Genomic DNA, 17,812 nt, shown 5'->3' on the forward strand with positions numbered 1-17,812 from the left:
CACAGAGTTCAACTTCACCGATAAATGTATGCATTGTATTTTTCTGTACTACTGTAATATTTAATCAAGTTAAATTTGGTACATCATTATGGTCAAAACAACATTGTACTTCAACAAAAATACTTTACAGCTACCTTTAATTTGCATTTGCGAGCAAACTCTCACTCAATACAACACTGACCCACTTTTTTTAACTTAAAAGAGATTGGGGGTCGTTAAGGTCACGCAGAAATGCATTCCAAAAATTATTTGTATTTTTGACCCCTACAACATTCATCTCTTCGAAGCTCTCACTCTGGAGGGTGGACCCTTTGAAGTGATTGGGGCAAAAAATTGAAGTGTCTGCTAATGTGCTGATGACTCAATGAATCGCTCAATAATGCAGTGACTTGCTGCCACCTACTGGCAGTTTATAAATAGCTCGCATTTTTTTCCCAACATTTTGTTTTTGCATATTAACAAAAATGATTTACAAAACATAACATTATTTATGCAGTTGTAATTTTGCAGTGTAAATGCATTCATGCTAAAATTCAATCAATGATTGAAATGGTGGTAAAACTAAGGACATTATTAACTGTCTTTACATTTATTTTGAAAGAAGAAGCTAGCGATTATGGAAAGGGGCGTTACATTTCCAACGAGTGCTTGTGGTATTCGGCCAATCACAGTGCAGTGGGTCAGCTGGCCAATCAGAGCAGACTGCGTTTGTCAGAAGGAGGGACTTTGTATAGAGGACCTACTGTAGTGTACAATATTTTGAAAAATAATGTTTTTTGAACATTAAAGCCTGTCAGGATATTCTGTTAGACCAAATACACAAAATAATTATCTTTACAAAAGCATCATATTTCATCAATATAATCTCCAAATGAGGCAAAAGGTCACCAAAATTAAGTATTGATCCTCAGAAAAAAAAAGAAAAAAAAAAGATGAACATGGTCAGAGTTTTCAAAACAGTTTTTAATGTGATATTTATATAATTCAAATATGCATTCTGTTTTAATCAGATGAGTAAACACTCCTTTGTTATTTTGTACCTAAGCAATTACATTCATTTTTAAGTGTAACTGAAATGTCAAAATAGATTTGGGGACTTAATATATGATATGACGCATCTGTGAAGCAATAAGTGTAGGAAAAGTTCGCAGCGTAGCAGTGCACACAAAGGACGGAGGCATCTTTCTGGGAAGCACTGTTTATGTATCCGGGAATGTGCGTGAATTCATCCAGATTCACCGCCCACGCGCGCGTGGAAGAGACTGACTGGAGCAGATCGGTTCCTCCACACACCAAAAGTTACTGAAACTTCACAGAACACTTAAACCCGTTCAACCGGGCGTCGGGCGTCACGGTAAGCAACGCTTCTCCATTAAACCGCACAATGCGAAGATCTCGCTGCGATTCTTCTTCTCGCTCTCTCTCGTCTTCTTTCTCGTTTTCTCACCGACTTGTTTGTAAAGAGACCGAGTCTGCTGGAGTTTTAACTTCTTACTGTTGCGAAATCCACTGTGCATTCTAAGTAGGTTAAATGCAATGCTTTTTCTCAGTAATAAACTATGATTTCTGTAGATCTTATGAGGTTAGATGCATAGAACTGCATAAAGATGTCCAAAAAAACCTCTAAAAAATAACTTAAATACGTGTTGTGACGTCACGACGAGACTGTTGTTTGTATATATTACTACATACTGTGCAGTTTACATTGGCTTAAAAACAATATGCAGTGTGCAAATATGAAGATGTAGTATGTATTGTTATATGACCTGAGTAACATTCTTCATTGTCATAGCAACAAGAAGGGTCTAGTCTGTTATTTGCCAATTTAGACTATAAAGTGTGACATTCAGCTTCTGGAAGTAGAAATCCCATTAATTTTCTCCATTTGGGAATTTATTTTTAACAGTAACTTATGAACTATTAAAGACCGATCTGCTGTATGTTGCGAGGTTGTTAATCGATGGAATATGCTGTTTTTAAAGCCATCTGCCAGCATTATTTCAACTTATTTTTTTAAATAATCATGTTTAATAGTGGAATTCCTGGTGGAAAAACTACTAATTGACGAAAATGCTTTGTGGATTTACCTCTGACCTACTTTCAATACGATCTCGAATTCGATCTCATATTGAATGTTAGAATATTAAACTTGATGTTCCAAATTTCCTCTTCATCTTGAAAACTTTGAAGCTGTATTTTTCAAAACTGGATATTTGCAGTCTTAAAATTTGCTGTTTGAAAATACATGTCTTTAAAACTTTAAAAACTTTATTTGTTTAATATTCAGACGATATTCCACAATAGAGGAATATCAGTAATAATAATTCAAATTTACACACTACAAATTCAATAAGTTTTGTCATATTATAAGCTCCATACACATTTTCTGATTAATGGAGTATGTTGTCAGCTGATGATGCCTCATAGCTATTGTTGCGTAAGTGCTTGTGTGTTTTTGGGTGCCATAGTTCACACTTTACTGATGCTGAAGAACCACACTTCCTCATAGCTGCTAAGAATATGGTATATTTAATAGTTTACACCACAAAAGTATATATTTTCTGTATGACTGAAATCTTATGCCAGCTAGTGATAATTGGATACTTACACTTGCAGACTCATTCAAGGAAACTATTGCAAACTAGTTTTATTTTAGTATTATTTATATAGCATTATAGTATTTAGTAATGTTTTGAATAAGCTTTTTTTATATTATCTTTTAATTTTTTGTTCAAGTTTTAGTCATGTTTAGGCTAGTTATGTATGGAAGTCCTAAGCCTTTAACTATCATTTTGCATTATTGACACACTGTTTTCCTAATGAATGTTGTTCAGTTGCTTTGACGCAATGTATTTTGTTTAAAGCGCTATATAAATAAAGTTGACTTGACTAAGAGGTCATGGATTAATACATTTTTTTCTTCCTTGTTTTGTCGTGATAATGACTTAATTATCTCGCGATCTCGACATAAAAAGTTGTTTTCTCTTGATCACAACTTAATTATCTCATTATCTCATTATATTAAAATTCTGTTTGCACCTATATCTCCATTTGTGCATCTTTTAAGTAGGCCTATGTGATTGTTAGTTAATAAGCAGGGTGTTGTGTTTATCTACAACCCGAATTCCGGAAAAGTTGGGACGTTTTTTAAATTTTAATAAAATGAAAACTAAAGGAATTTCAAATCACATGAGCCAATATTTTATTCACAATAGAACATAGATAACGTAGCAAATGTTTAAACTGAGAAATTTTACACTTTTATCCACGTAATTAGCTCATTTAAAATTTAATGCCTGCTACAGGTCTCAAAGAAGTTGGCACGGGGGCAACAAATGGCTAAAAAAGCAAGCAGTTTTGAAAAGATTCAGCTGGGAGAACATCTAGTGATTAATTAAGTTAATTGATATCAGGTCTGTAACATGAGTAGCTATAAAAGCTTTGTCTTAGAGAAGCAGAGTCTCTCAGAAGTAAAGATGGGCAGAGGCTCTCCAATCTGTGAAAGACTGCGTAAAAAAATTGTGGAAAACTTTAAAAACAATGTTCCTCAACGTCAAATTGTAAAGGCTTTGCAAATCTCATCATCTACAGTGCATAACTTCATCAAAAGATTCAGAGAAACTGGAGAAATCTCTGTGCGTAAGGGACAAGGCCGGAGACCTTTATTGGATGCCCGTGGTCTTCGGGCTCTCAGACGACACTGCATCACTCATCGGCATGATTGTGTCAATGACATTACTAAATGGGCCCAGGAATACTTTCAGAAACCACTGTCGGTAAACACAATCCGCCGTGCCATCAGCAGATGCCAACTAAAGCTCTATCATGCAAAAAGGAAGCCATATGTGAACATGGTCTAGAAGCGCCGTCGTGTCCTGTGGGCCAAGGCTCATTTAAAATGGACTATTTCAAAGTGGAATAGTGTTTTATGGTCAGACGAGTCCAAATTTGACATTCTTGTTGGAAATCACGGACGCCGTGTCCTCCGGGCTAAAGAGGAGGGAGACCTTCCAGCATGTTATCAGCGTTCAGTTCAAAAGCCAGCATCTCTGATGGTATGGGGTGCATAAGTGCATACGGTATGGGCAGCTTGCATGTTTTGGAAGGCTCTGTGAATGCTGAAAGGTATATAAAGTTTTTAGAGCAACATATGCTTCCCTCCAAACAACGTCTATTTCAGGGAAGGCCTTGTTTATTTCAGCAGGACAATGCAAAACCACATACTGCAGCTATAACAACAGCATGGCTTCGTCGTAGAAGAGTCCGGGTGCTAACCTGACCTGCCTGCAGTCCAGATCTTTCACCTATAGAGAACATTTGGCGCATCATTAAACGAAAAATACGTCAAAGACGACCACGAACTCTTCATCAGCCGGAAATCTATATAAGGCAAGAATGGGACCAAATTCCAACAGCAAAACTCCAGCAACTCATAGCCTCAATGCCCAGACGTCGTCAAACTGTTTTGAAAAGAAAAGGAGATGCTACACCATGGTAAACATGCCCCGTCCCAACTATTTTGAGACCTGTAGCAGAAATCAAAATTGAAATGAGCTCATTTTGTGCATAAAATTGTAAACTTTCTCAGTTTAAACATTTGCTATGTTATCTATGTTCTATTGTGAATAAAATATTGGCTCATGTGATTTGAAAGTCTTTTAGTTTTCATTTTATTAAAATTTAAAAAACGTCCCAACTTTTCCGGAATTCGGGTTGTAGGACGTGCTCCAACAATGTATTTGTAATGTGCATCTTTTCCTTATTTTATCTTTACTGTTAATCATTAAATGTATATCGGTAAGAAATTTGATCTATATATGTAAAGTGTAGCCTTTAGGCTAATTTATTCAAGTAATGTTCTATTGTGTTGTAATCTTTTATATTTCCTACACACCCACAATTTTTTGCCCATACACACACACACACACACACACACACACACGCACACTTTTCAAACAGCATTCCAAGCTTGTAACACACATGATATCAGTCACAGCATGTCCTTTATGACTACTAAAAATGACATATATATATTATTTCAAATAAAAGGAAAATAAAGTGAGTTGAATCCAAGCAGCTATAAAAGATTTTAGAATAGTTCTCTGCATCCTTCTGAAGGCGCTACGCCTGTGTTTTGTGGTGTTGCTTTATGAATTAATTAATTGTGATTAATAATACTGCAAAAAAATTATAGCAATCAGGAAGAAGGTCCTGATTCTGTCCCAATTGTGTACAGTAAAGTGGATATACAGTATACAACACCCCATCAGTTATATTCAGGTCTATAGTGCCACCTGCTGGTGTTGTTGTGTAACTTTTGTTATGTTGAGATAGGGCTGGGCAAAAAATCGAATGCGTTTTTCATGCGCATCTCATCAGTAAAGCCTGTAACAACTATCCTGAAACAACTATCGTTATGTCGCGATAATGAGAAAACAACTTGCGTTATGTCGAGAGCATTAGAAAATTACTTTGCAATAACGAGAAAACAACTTTCATTACGTCAAGATCATGAGAAAGTTAAGTTGCGATAACAAGAAAACAACTATCGTTATGTCGCGATAATGAGAAAACAACTTTTCGTTGTGTGGAGGTCATGAGAAAATTAAGTTGTGATAACGAGAAAACAACTTTCGTTATGTCGAAATCATGAGAAAATTAAGTCGCGATAATGAGAAAGCAACTTTCATTATATCGCGATCATGAGAAAATTAAGTTGCAATAACAAGAAAACAACTATCGTTATGTCGAGATCATGAAAAAATTAAGTTGCGATAACGAGAAAACAACTTTCATTATATAGCGATAACGAGAAAACAACTTTCATTCTATCGCGATAACAAGAAAACAACTATCGTTATGTCGAGATCATGAGAAAATTAAGTCGCGATAATGAAAAAACAACTATCGTTATGTCGAGAGCATTAGAAAATTAAGTCGCATTAATGAGAAAACAACTTTCGTTATGTCGAGAGCATTAGAAAATTACTTTGCAATAACGAAAAAACAACTTTCATCGAAATCATGAGAAAGTTAAGTTGCGATAAGAAAACAACTATCGTTATGTGGAGATCATGAGAAAATAAAGTCGCGATAACGAGAAAACAACTTTCATTATGTCAAGATCATGAGATAATTAAGTTGTTATCACGACAAAACAAGAAAAAGAAAAATGTATAATCCATTGCCTCTAAGGACTTACGTAGTTATGTGCTTTTGTCTTTATATTAGTTTATTTTTATTAATTTTTTTTTATTAAGTTAATGGGTGCCATAAAGAAAAACCGAGGCGAGGGGGAAATTTTAATTGAAACAAGGGAACGAATCCAGTCGGAGTTATATTGAAAATATATAATTGTATAAATATATGTATATATGTATATAAAAATATACATTTATCAGACCAAAAGAAGTTAAATAAAAAGCACCCATCCATAAAAAGCACGGCTCCGGGGGCTGAACAAAGGCGTCCTGTGGGGAATCAATGCTTTTCTGTAAGAAAAATATCCATATTCAAAACATAATAATCACTTTAATCTAGCTTGCGCTCCCTGTTGTAAACAGAAGCAGTTCCGGGCAGATGACATATGAGTTCAGTTTTGGCTATTTTCCTAGTGCTTGCCCTGGTTTTGAGTGGAATGTACTTTGTTATGATTCCTAGCGTAGTGTCAAATGAATGTGAAGAGTGAAATATCTTGGAATTGTTTTGATACCTTCCAGCTCATAGATAGTCCTTGAGATTCCCAACATCTCAACTGCTAGAGAAGCAATGTCTAGATTTTGTGGAAATGAAACTTAGTATGTTTTGAAAGTGATTGCATTCATGTGGAATGAACCTTCTATTTTCCTTCCACAGGTCCTTTTCCCATCAGTCCTTGGTTATTATTGTATGCACAGTTTTTAGCCATGCGTGTGGAGCTGAGCTTATTGTGTGTGGTGTTAATGTGCGTTTTCAAACAGACAAGCTCCTGTTTAATGATCAGCGAGGTCAACTGTGACAATCCCAAACTTGACACTCAGGAATTTGTGGAGCTGTACTATGAAGGTACGAATCCTACATCTCTTGATGGATACAGACTTGTGTTCTATAATGGCAAAGTAGACACCGCCTACCGGGTCATTGATCTGAGTGGACACCACACGGATCAGCGAGGTTTTTTCGTGGTTGGCTCTTCCGAACTGAATCCCCGTCCCGCCATCTCTCTTCCACCCAACTCCGTTCAGAACGGGCCCGACGCCATCGCGCTGTACGGCTCAAACTGGGCACCAGTTGTCGAAGGGGGACCTGTATCAGCAGTGGGGTTGCTGGACGCCGTTGTGTACACTTCACGTAAATCTGTAGATGGCGCAGACGGCCTCGCATCTGTTCTGACTCCCGGGTCGGTCCCGTACGTGGAGGATGAGGCGGCTCTTGAGGGGGACGAGTCCATTCAGCGCTGCTGGCAGTCAGAAAACCTGTGGACGTTCTACACTGGCCCACCGACCCCTGCGTGGGTCAATCACTGCCCGCCACCGACCCCTGCAGGGGTTTGGATCAATGAAGTCGACCTAAGTGGGCCGGACCAACGGGGCAATGTGGAACTCAGTGTTGGGATGGCGACCGGAACATATTCTTTGGTGCTTTATGATGTTACTACGGATCTGATTAGCACGAGTGTGGAGTTCATTGCAAAAGAGCCTGGAATATTCGCTGTACCTGTGAACACTGTGACTTTGTCAGGTAGAGTTGATTGGATACTTGTTGATAAACTCATTTAAGCAGACAATTCCAATTTTTTTATTTTTTTATTTAGTATAGTATTTTTTTTATATTTTGAATTTATATTTATATTTAGTTTTAATTGTAATTTTAGTTAAATTTGAGTAAATGTGTTTTAGTCATTTTGTCATATTAGTTATTTTAAACTTTTCTAATTAAGGTTAATTTATTTAATTTAGCTTCAATTCTGTATTAGTTTTAGTAATTTAACATTTCTAAATTTTTCTAAGTTTTTAGGGTAATAATATATATATATATATATATATATATATATATATATATATATACATATTCATCTAAAATTGATATTGTATTTTATTTTATTTCAGCTTTATTACAATTAATAACTTTTTTTTATAGTTTTAGTTTTGATAAACAATAGATACACTGTTCCATAACTATTTCGTTTTTTTTCCCCTCAGATGTTGTTGAATTAAATCTTAGAAATGTCCAGGTCATGTATCACTTCCAAATCAAAGGAAAAAAAATATATAAATTATATTTTGCATAAAGTGAATGAAGCTCATTTTAATACCATGCTTTTTTTCTCTAATGTCATAATATAAGTGGTCTTAAATATGTTTTTCTTAAAATAGAATTTACTTTTTATCTTTTGCTTTAGTGGTGAAATACGAATTGTACTTGTACAACAGTTTTTCTATGTAATATTTGATCTCTCAGTGCAACTAAGTGCAGCATTGGCGTTGTATAAAGGCCTGGCATCAGACTTCCCTAAGGACGGCCCCCTCAGCCACGAACAGCCAATCGATGCCTTTGTTTACGGTGACTCTGTGCACATGCCAAGTGACAACCTAACAGAGACACTCATACCCGGGAGGAAATCCTTCATCCTCACACACAGGTGCGATACAGTGCAGAATGCTTTATTGTGGCCTTTGTGTCTTATAGTATTTGCTGTAATAATCCATGTCTGCATGCTGCAGTCTTCTCACAGCAGGTCTTCATGCCAGCCGCTGTGGTGTTGCTGAATGGACGAGAGATCCAGGACTGTTTGTAGCAAGGCCCCAGAGTCCCGGAAAACCCAATGACTGCGTTTGGTTTCAGTCCTGCCCGCTTAACATGAGTAGGTTTATCGATTCATGTAACAGATACTACTTTTTCTACTAAGTTACAGCGAGAATTCATGCCTAAATTTAAATTCTATCATCTTTTGCTCATTCTAATGTTGTTTCAATCCTGTATGAGTTTCCTGCAGCTGTTGAACACAAAAGATGATGTTGTAAAGAATGTAAGTAACCAAATTGTTGACGGCACCCATTGACTTCCATAATATTTTTTCCGATACATGGAAGTCAGTGGCTACTAGCAAGTGTTTGGTTACCAACATTCTTCAAACAGGTTGGGAACAACTCGAGGGTGAGTAAATAATGACAGAATTTTCATTTTTGGGTGAACTATACCTTTAAAGACACGTTTTAGATGGCCTTTCATGCTTTTAATTTAATCTGGCTTGTCGTTTCAGCCTCTTTCACAGAGTCAGGACGGATCCAGCCCCCGATTCATAGAGATGTTGATTTCCTGCTTAATGAGATCAACACTGACTCGCCAGGAGCAGCCGAGGACGAGGAGTTCATAGAGTTGTGGCATCCGTCTGGCTTCCGTATGTCGCTGGATTTCATCTGGCTGGTGATGATCAATGGACAGACTGGAATAGTGTACTATGAGTTGGAGCTAAACGGATATTACACAGATGATGAGGGATACTTCCTGGTGAGCTTATGCGTATTTGGACACTTGTGGCACAGATGAGTCATACGATTGATTTCCGATTAGAAGTATGTGTCAGCTGTAAAAGAAAAGGCTGTAAGCACTTTATGTACTGTACACTAGTGTTTAAAAGTTTGGGGTTGGGATGATTTTTGAAAGTAGTCTTTTATGCTTACTAAGGTTGTATTTATTTTATTAAAAATACAGTAAAAACAGGAATATTATGAAATATTATTCCCATTTCAAATATTAGTTTTCTATTTGAATATTTTTTGAAATGGAATTTATTCCTGTGATCAAAGCTGTATTTTTTACTCCAGTCTTCAGTGTCACATGATTCCTCCGAAATCATTCTAATACGCTGATCTGCTTCTAAGAAGCGTTTGTTATTATTTTCAATGCTGTGTAATGATTCTTTGATAAATAGAAAGTTTAAAAAACAGCGAAATAGATATATTTTGCAACATTATAAATGCGCTTTTTTTTTTTTTTTGTAATGCATCATTGCTTAATCAGACTGAAAGGTTGAATTAATAAACTTAATGTTAGATCTGTTCATCTTTCTGAATCTGTTCTTCCAGATTGGTAGTTCAAAGGTCGGCCCTGACATTAGAATCCCATCGAACACTATTCAGAACGGACCGGACGCCATAGTGCTATATCGCAGCAAGTCTCCACCCTCTGAAGAGGGTCCGAATATCCCCAGAAAGGGTTGGCTGGATGCAGTGGTTTATCGCTCTCGTGGGTCTGATAAAAAGGTTTCCGCGTTAACGGAAGTGCTGACTCCAGGACAGCTTCCTCTGCTGGAGGACATAAACGCGTTACCCGTCGACGAGACCCTCAGTCGCTGTGGAACTGAAAGACTCAACCTCAACGCTTTCAGGGTGAGATCTAGAGTTTCTGCTCATGGGAGCTTCAGACAGAATCCTCACTGAAACCTACTTCATCTCATTGTGCCACTGCTTTAAGGAGACTTCAGGCAACATTTTAACTTCAAGTGTAAAATGTTTAGGAGAATTCATAATTCCTTTGAGATCTTATTTTATTATGGAGATATTTATTTTATTTTGTTTTGTTTTGTTTTGTTTTATTTTAGTAGAATTCGTGAATTCATAATTGCTCTGTGGTCTTTTGCTGTTTTTATTTATTTATTTATCTGTGTGTGTGTGTGTGTGTGTGTGTGTGTGTAATTTTATTTTATATTATTTATTTATAATGACTACGGTTTTATTTAAAATAATTTTTATTATTTTTTTAAACTGTATACAGAATACATTTATCTAGCATTATTGCAGCAAATTATTATTAAACATTATTAATTTTTTTTATTATTTTTCTAAAAATTTTAAATTAAGTTTTATGAAAGAAAGTAAGAAGAAACAAAAATGACAGTACTTTACAGAATGATTGTAAACATATAGTCAAAATCAAGAGCAAAACAATTGCCAGGAATTAATTTTTTTATTATAATGTAATTGAGAAAAAAAAATTGGCAGTCTAATTTTATAAGAAATATAAAAAAAATGTATTCCAGTTTAGTAAAAAAAGAAATAAATTTTTGGCAGTCTAATTATGTAATAATCAAGTTAAAGATGTTCAAAATCAGCAGTAACAGAGGTAGAGCAAATTGCATCGTGTACAATCCTCCACCCACTGTGCGCTGGTTACAAACCACACATTTGACCAAGGAATTGGGTCGTCTGTGTAATTAATGTATGCGTAACATTAACTTCCTGTGCAGATTACACGTACTGCAAAAATAGTACATGACATTTCAAACATGGTAAGAAGCCAGTCACAGGGTTTATTTTGCAATCCTACTTTCTTAGAATTGAATGTCCATCACATGTCACATTAACCCTCCATGTGTCCACAGGTCACTTCTCCCACACCAAGGAAGAAGAATAACTGTCCCCCAAAACCCACTCTACCCTCGCCTCCTGAGGGTCTCATCATCAATGAATGGGGCGAGATGTCCGGGGTAAACCAATCACAGAAGAGTATATTTATGGAGCTGACTGGCCCGCCGTCGACTCCACTGAATGGACTTGTTTTGGTGTTTTTTGGGGAAGATGCTACAGAATTGAGCGTCCCGATCACTGGAAGAACAGGAAGTGACGGGTTTTTTCTGATCTCCAACGATTCTCGCGCAGGTTCGTGTATTTGATCTGGAAATGTCTTCTTTGTAAGGCACAGCTTGATTTGTTCGGATAGAAAGAGGATGATGAGTCTTGATATACAGATCATCTTTAGACACTTTTTGAAAATTCTTCAGTGAAGTCCAACCGGCTTTGAGACAAATCACAATTTAAATTGATACATTGATTTAAAGCAAAATGAAATTTTATTAGTGAATAAACTACTTCTCACATGAAATATAATTAATGTCATATGAAATCATGTTGATTGCTGGTCTTAAATATAAAAACTATATATATATATATATATATATATATATATATATATATACTATTTTAATATATTGTTAAATATTCAATTAGATAAAAAATAGTAGTTTGGGAATATAAAAGTGTTTCTTTGTCTTTAGGATTGTTGAAACTCTATCAAGGTTGACATTTTATTTTTATTTTTATTAAAATTAAAATAAATTTTAAGAGTTTTTATTATTTTAATTGTTTTATGTATTTATTTTTATTATTTTTGTTGATTTAATTTTTTATTATTTGTGAGTATTTTTATTACTTATTGTATTTGATAAATTATAGATTTTTAATTACTTATTGTATTTGATAAATTATAGATTTTTAATTTTTTTTTTTTTACTGCTCAAAATTTGACTGATAACCATGATTTTTCTAAAATTAAATGAACGCATAAACTGTCAAACTCAAATAAAATAAAATGCATATATGCAACATTTCTCTATGACTTGGATTATTCCTTTGGACTGTTGTTCTCTAAGGCAATCAATGATTTCAGTTAAATAGCAGAGAACTGAATTAGTTTGCTCTTTCATCTTTGTGTTTGTGCAGATCAGGGTTTGCCAGCTCTGGGTCATTTGGGTGCAATGCTGTTGTGTTTTGAGCCGTCAGGATCAGGATTGTGTGGAATCGATTCGCTTCATTTGGACTGGCTAGTTATTTCCAATGACCCGAAGTTAAAGAGAGTTCTCCAGCACAACATGACGCGCTCCGTGTACAAACTCTTCAGGTTTGTTGGGGAGCTTTTTGAATGTGAATCCAGTGTGTTGTTGCTGGTGTCAGCAGTTTTGTACACCATGCATGTAACTGTCTTGTGTTTTTCTGTGATTAGTGGGGATTCTATATCTCGATGTGCATCAGATGGGCCTGTTCTCTGGATCTCATCCCCACCGACTCCACGAATGCCGAACCACTGCCCGAACCCCGCCTTTTCCAGCTCCGCGGATCTATGTCTGCAGCCGGAAAACAATAACTGGCAGAGCGGATCAGGAAGTAAGTGTTTTTTAAAGGGATGGTTGATGAATATTGGCATTTACTCACACTCATGTCCAAGTGCTGCAGTTGCTGCAGTTTTTTCCATCTAACACAAATTATTTTGGAAAATCCTTGCACAGCGGAAAATAACACAGTCCTACTTGTTAGGAAAAAATGATGCTGGTTTCCAAACAAGGTCTATTACTTAATTTGATGATGCTGATTTCAAAAATGTCAATGAAAATTTTCCAACATGTACAATTTATAAAAAAGTTTCTTTACAAAGTAAGATTGAAGATTATTAAAAATTATCTCTCTCTCTTCATTGAAATCATCATTGACCAACACACACACACCTATATATATATATATATATATATATATATATATATATATATATATATATATATATATATATATATATATTATTAAGTAAAGATCATGTTCCATTAAGATATTTAGTAAATTTCTTACCGTAATTATATCAAAACTTAATTCACTTAAGACTGGTTTTGTGGTCCAGGGTCACAAATATGAGTCAGATTTAAGAACATGAATTAAAGAATTAAGAATTCATCTATATTTAATCTAGAATTTAGTGTTTGATTTCTGTATATTCCCTACTTGCTGACAATATGACATTTTTATAATGAGTTTGTGAATTTGTTGATTTTTTTTTAAGTCAAATAGATATTAAAATTAATAGCCCTCAAGTATACTGTAATGCGGAATGACTATAGTCAGTGGTTAAATACAAGTCATATAATAATGTCATGCACGCATATTATTAAGTGTGCTTATTAATACCTAAATTACATATTAGTAACTTTTGAAAGGTTACTTCCCGAGCGACTGCTTTTTTCTTCAAGTGTAATTAGATCATAGATCATAACCTAGAAAATATAGTATCTACAAAAACCCAGTTCATGAAGAACACTTAAAGAATTCTGTTTATGGAAACCCATGATGCATGCACAAACATGAGGAACACACCCGGAGAATGAAATCTGCTGGAATGACAGATGACTCATGGTAGAGCTTAGATGATTCATGTTTTTAACACTTTTCACTGGGTGTGAGATGACAGGGTTCCCACAGTCCTGAATGTTGATTTTTATGCCATTACAGTAATCAAAATTTTTTATAAAGTCAGAAAAGAATCCCGTATAAGTGGAAATATATGCTTGAATTCAAAGGTTTTGGGTCAGTATGATTTTTCTTTTATTTCTTAAATCAAGGATACATTAAATTGCGACTCTAAAGACATTTATGATGTAACAAAAAATTTAAATTTCAAATAAATCCTGCTCTTTTGAACATTCCGTTCATCCAAGAATCATGAAAAAAAAAATGTAACATGGTCACACACAAAAATATGAAGCAGCACAACAGTTTTCAACATTGATAATAATCAGAAATGTTTCTTGAGCAGTATATTAAAATGATTTCTGAAAAATCATGTGACACTGAGGACTGGAGTAATGATGCTGAAAATACAGCTGCACATCGCAGAAATAAATTACTTTTAAAAACATATAGAATAGAATTTAGTTATTTGAAAATATAATAATGCTTCACAATATTACTATTTCTATTGCATAGAAGCTCTTAGTTTTGAAGTCATGTAACCTGCTTTAACATGATCTCACGTTCTGCCTTTTTCTCTTTTTAAAAAGCACTGATGTAAGATGCATCCAAAATTCAAATCAACAATAAGAGAATTTCTCACCCTCAGATTGCACCCAGGAGGAGTTTGCTGTTTTATTAGAGCAGTTGTGTAACTGTGGGATCTCAAGCTTGCATGTTAAAGGTAAGACAGCTTAAAACACACATTAATGGTGATAAAATGAAATTGTCGGGTAATGACAGTTTTTTTCTGGTCTTTTCCCCCTGTGAGGTGTGAAAGTGTCCTGCGAGGCGGGTCGGTTGTACACGCAGGGGTCTGTTCTTGCTGTTTCTGACCAACAGAGGGAGCGAATCACTGAGATACTGAACCACAACAAGCTCTCATGTCCAGCTGAACACGGCCAACAGGTTCATGGAGGTACAGCACACACGTTTATGTAATGCTATGCTCTTATGGAAGCTCAGGGTATATTTTGTTCTGAAAGAAGTAAGCGTGTGTTTGTATGTGCAGCGGGGTCATCGGTCGCGCTGCAGGTCGGGCTTGTGTTCGCAGCGCTCCTGCTGTTTGCACTGGGTGCTGCACTGTTTGTCTATTTGTACAAAAAAAGGTGAGGACAGATCAGTTTGTGCGTGTGTTTTGCATGAAACTCTCTGTAGTGATTCCTGTAGGTTTGGGCTGTCAGTAGATTCATTAAAAAAAATCCAATAAAATATATTATGTGCCAGTTAATAAATAATTTAATAGCAAGATGCAGATTTACTTTTAAGTATCAAATGTTTTCATTTTATTTAATAAATTTAATTAATGTTTAAAAGCAGTTCAGCTTTCTCATTTTATTTTGAAAATAAAAATATTACATTGAATTTTTAAATATTAAGCCATTTTTTATTTAGGTAAACTAAAACATTTAATTGACATCAGTATGAAGTTTAAAAATAGTTAAACTTGTATTTTATTTTTTTAATATTAATTAATTTTAATTTATTCCAAATAATAAATTGAATTAACATCAAGTTACAGTAAAAAAAATATATATCTTATTTTATTTTTAAATATTAAAATGTTCATTTATGCAAATTGATGAATTGATATCAATATACTGTTAATGTTTTTCAACTTAAAAATAATAATAATTTGTATTCATCCCAATGAATGAATTTAATTAACATCAAAATATGATCTAATTTTGTTTATGCCAATTAATGCATAATAATATCAATATAGTTTACTAAATAGTTTAACTTATTTTATATTAAAATATTAAATCAGTTTTATTCATGCCAATGAATTAATTGAATTTATATCAGTATGCTGTTTAAAAGTAGTTAAATGTAAAAAAAAAAAAAAAAAAATTATGAATTGACCATTCTCCTCTTAACACAAAATACTTGAAAAATTGCACATTTGAGAACTTTTTACACTTTTAAGACAAAATACAGCTGTAGTCTTTCAAATGATTAATGCAGTAAAACCACAGCATTCTTTGGAGTAATATTGTAAATACTGTGCTACCATGAATATGGACATCATTCTGTACCATGGTATATATCAAAGAACCATCTCATATGGCATGCTATTACACTTTTCTAAGAGTAATTTATAATGCATTTACAGTCTCTGTTTTGGGATCAGCCCATTTGTAGGATGAACGTGCCCTTGTGCATCTTTAGCATTTGAAAAAAACCCAAAACTCATTAAATTAAAACATGTTTGGACTCATTATGTGTACGTGCTCTTTTGGCAGGCGTCCTGCTGACTACCTCTCCATGCAGCTGAGCGAACAGGCCGAGACGCCGCTCGAAATCTAGTGTGTTTGTATGAGCGTGCATGTGAGTGTGGATGAATTTCACTTGTTAGTTTATTATAAATCTGAATGTGTTTTTACTTTAGATGAATGCAGGCTCACAGTTTTATCAAAAACCTCTTTAATTATACAATGTTGATAGTCCGAAGATTTTATTTTATGTTTCATTTTTTTAGTGTGTATCAAATTTTCCAAAAAACATTTTTTTTATTGAATTCAAGTGTATTTTTGATTCATAATGTGTCTTTTTATGTACATACCCATCAATGAGCAGTAAAGACTGTATAAACACAATAATAGAAATCAGCGAATATTACAAATGCGTCACATGTATCACATCATGTCACTCAAGGTACAAATTGTTGTTGATTTTGATAATTTAAAATCATAATTTTCCAAAATAACGATTCATTTCACAATAAAGTTCAAGAGATTTTAAATCTTCGCATAGCAGCTTCATCAGCTGTGCAGAATCTTTCCTCCTTCATGAGTCTTTCTGCAGGTGTTGTGTTTACAGATTTTCTTTTATGCGTCTGCACAGTATTATCAGTTGTTCTCAGGGTCATCACATCAGTGTTTGTCTGCAGTAAAGAGCTTTTCTGTGTGTAAAACTAGTGTGCCATTACGGTAATACAGAGCAAAACACATTACTTAAAGTTCACTGTTCGTGCAATTCATTTCCATTCTCAGTTGGTAATTGATCTTAACAGCCTGTTAATTAGATATTAGAGTGTTCTGTCACTTAATTGTCATCCTAGGATTGCTCTTGACTCTGAATTTTAAGGACCAGTCAGACAGTCCTCTTGGCTTTTTAAATATGTAGAGCAGGAAATACCCTCACAGAAAATAAAGGGTCGATAAGATGAATTTTAGTTTTAGTTTTTTTTGTTGGTTTTTTTTTTTATGTATATTTAGCGAGTTTGCTAAACTAAAATACAATTTGGAAATTTTGCAAATTCTGGTTATTGATTGAGTCTTTCATCATGGATTTTGTTGATTTTATGTACATTTGGCAGAGGAAAATTTCTCAAATAATACAATCACAATAAATGATTCTTTGTTAATATTGAATATATATGTGTGTTTATTTAATTTGATGTATTTATGTATTTATTTATTTATAACATATGCATTACCATTCAAATGTTGGGGTTTAAATGGTTTTTTTAATGATTGTGCAAGTCTTTATTGCTCACCAGGGATGCATTTATTTGAACAAAAATACAGTAAAAACTTTTTTGAAATTATATGAAGTATTATTACAATGTTTTCTATTTGAATGTATTGTAAAATGTAATTTATTTCTATGATGCAAAGCTGAATTTTTAGCATCATTACTCCAGTCTTCAGTGTCACATGATCTTCAGAAATCATTCTAATATCTTTATTCTTATTATTATCAGTGTCGAAAACTGTTGTGCTGCTTCATATTTTTGTGGAATCCATGAAACATTTAGTTTTTTCAGGATTCTTTGATGA

At 34.4% G+C, this 17,812-nt stretch overlaps 1 protein-coding gene across 1 annotated transcript; it reads left to right on the plus strand.

The window, feature by feature from the left end:
• The first annotated feature begins 1,118 nt into the window (after positions 1-1,118).
• Positions 1,119-17,196, plus strand: si:ch211-183d21.1 (uncharacterized). Its single transcript, XM_059535330.1, has 12 exons — positions 1,119-1,354; positions 6,856-7,719; positions 8,440-8,620; positions 8,703-8,842; positions 9,242-9,489; positions 10,068-10,370; positions 11,363-11,639; positions 12,480-12,920; positions 14,638-14,712; positions 14,800-14,946; positions 15,040-15,136; positions 16,274-17,196. Exons 2-12 carry the CDS (start codon positions 6,906-6,908, stop codon positions 16,335-16,337), a joined length of 2,787 nt encoding a protein of 928 aa, XP_059391313.1. The 5' UTR covers positions 1,119-1,354; positions 6,856-6,905; the 3' UTR covers positions 16,338-17,196.
• The last annotated feature ends 616 nt before the right edge of the window (positions 17,197-17,812 follow it).

This window comes from Carassius carassius, chromosome 42, assembly GCF_963082965.1.
Source record: "Carassius carassius chromosome 42, fCarCar2.1, whole genome shotgun sequence".
Classification (NCBI taxonomy): Eukaryota; Metazoa; Chordata; class Actinopteri; order Cypriniformes; family Cyprinidae; genus Carassius; species Carassius carassius.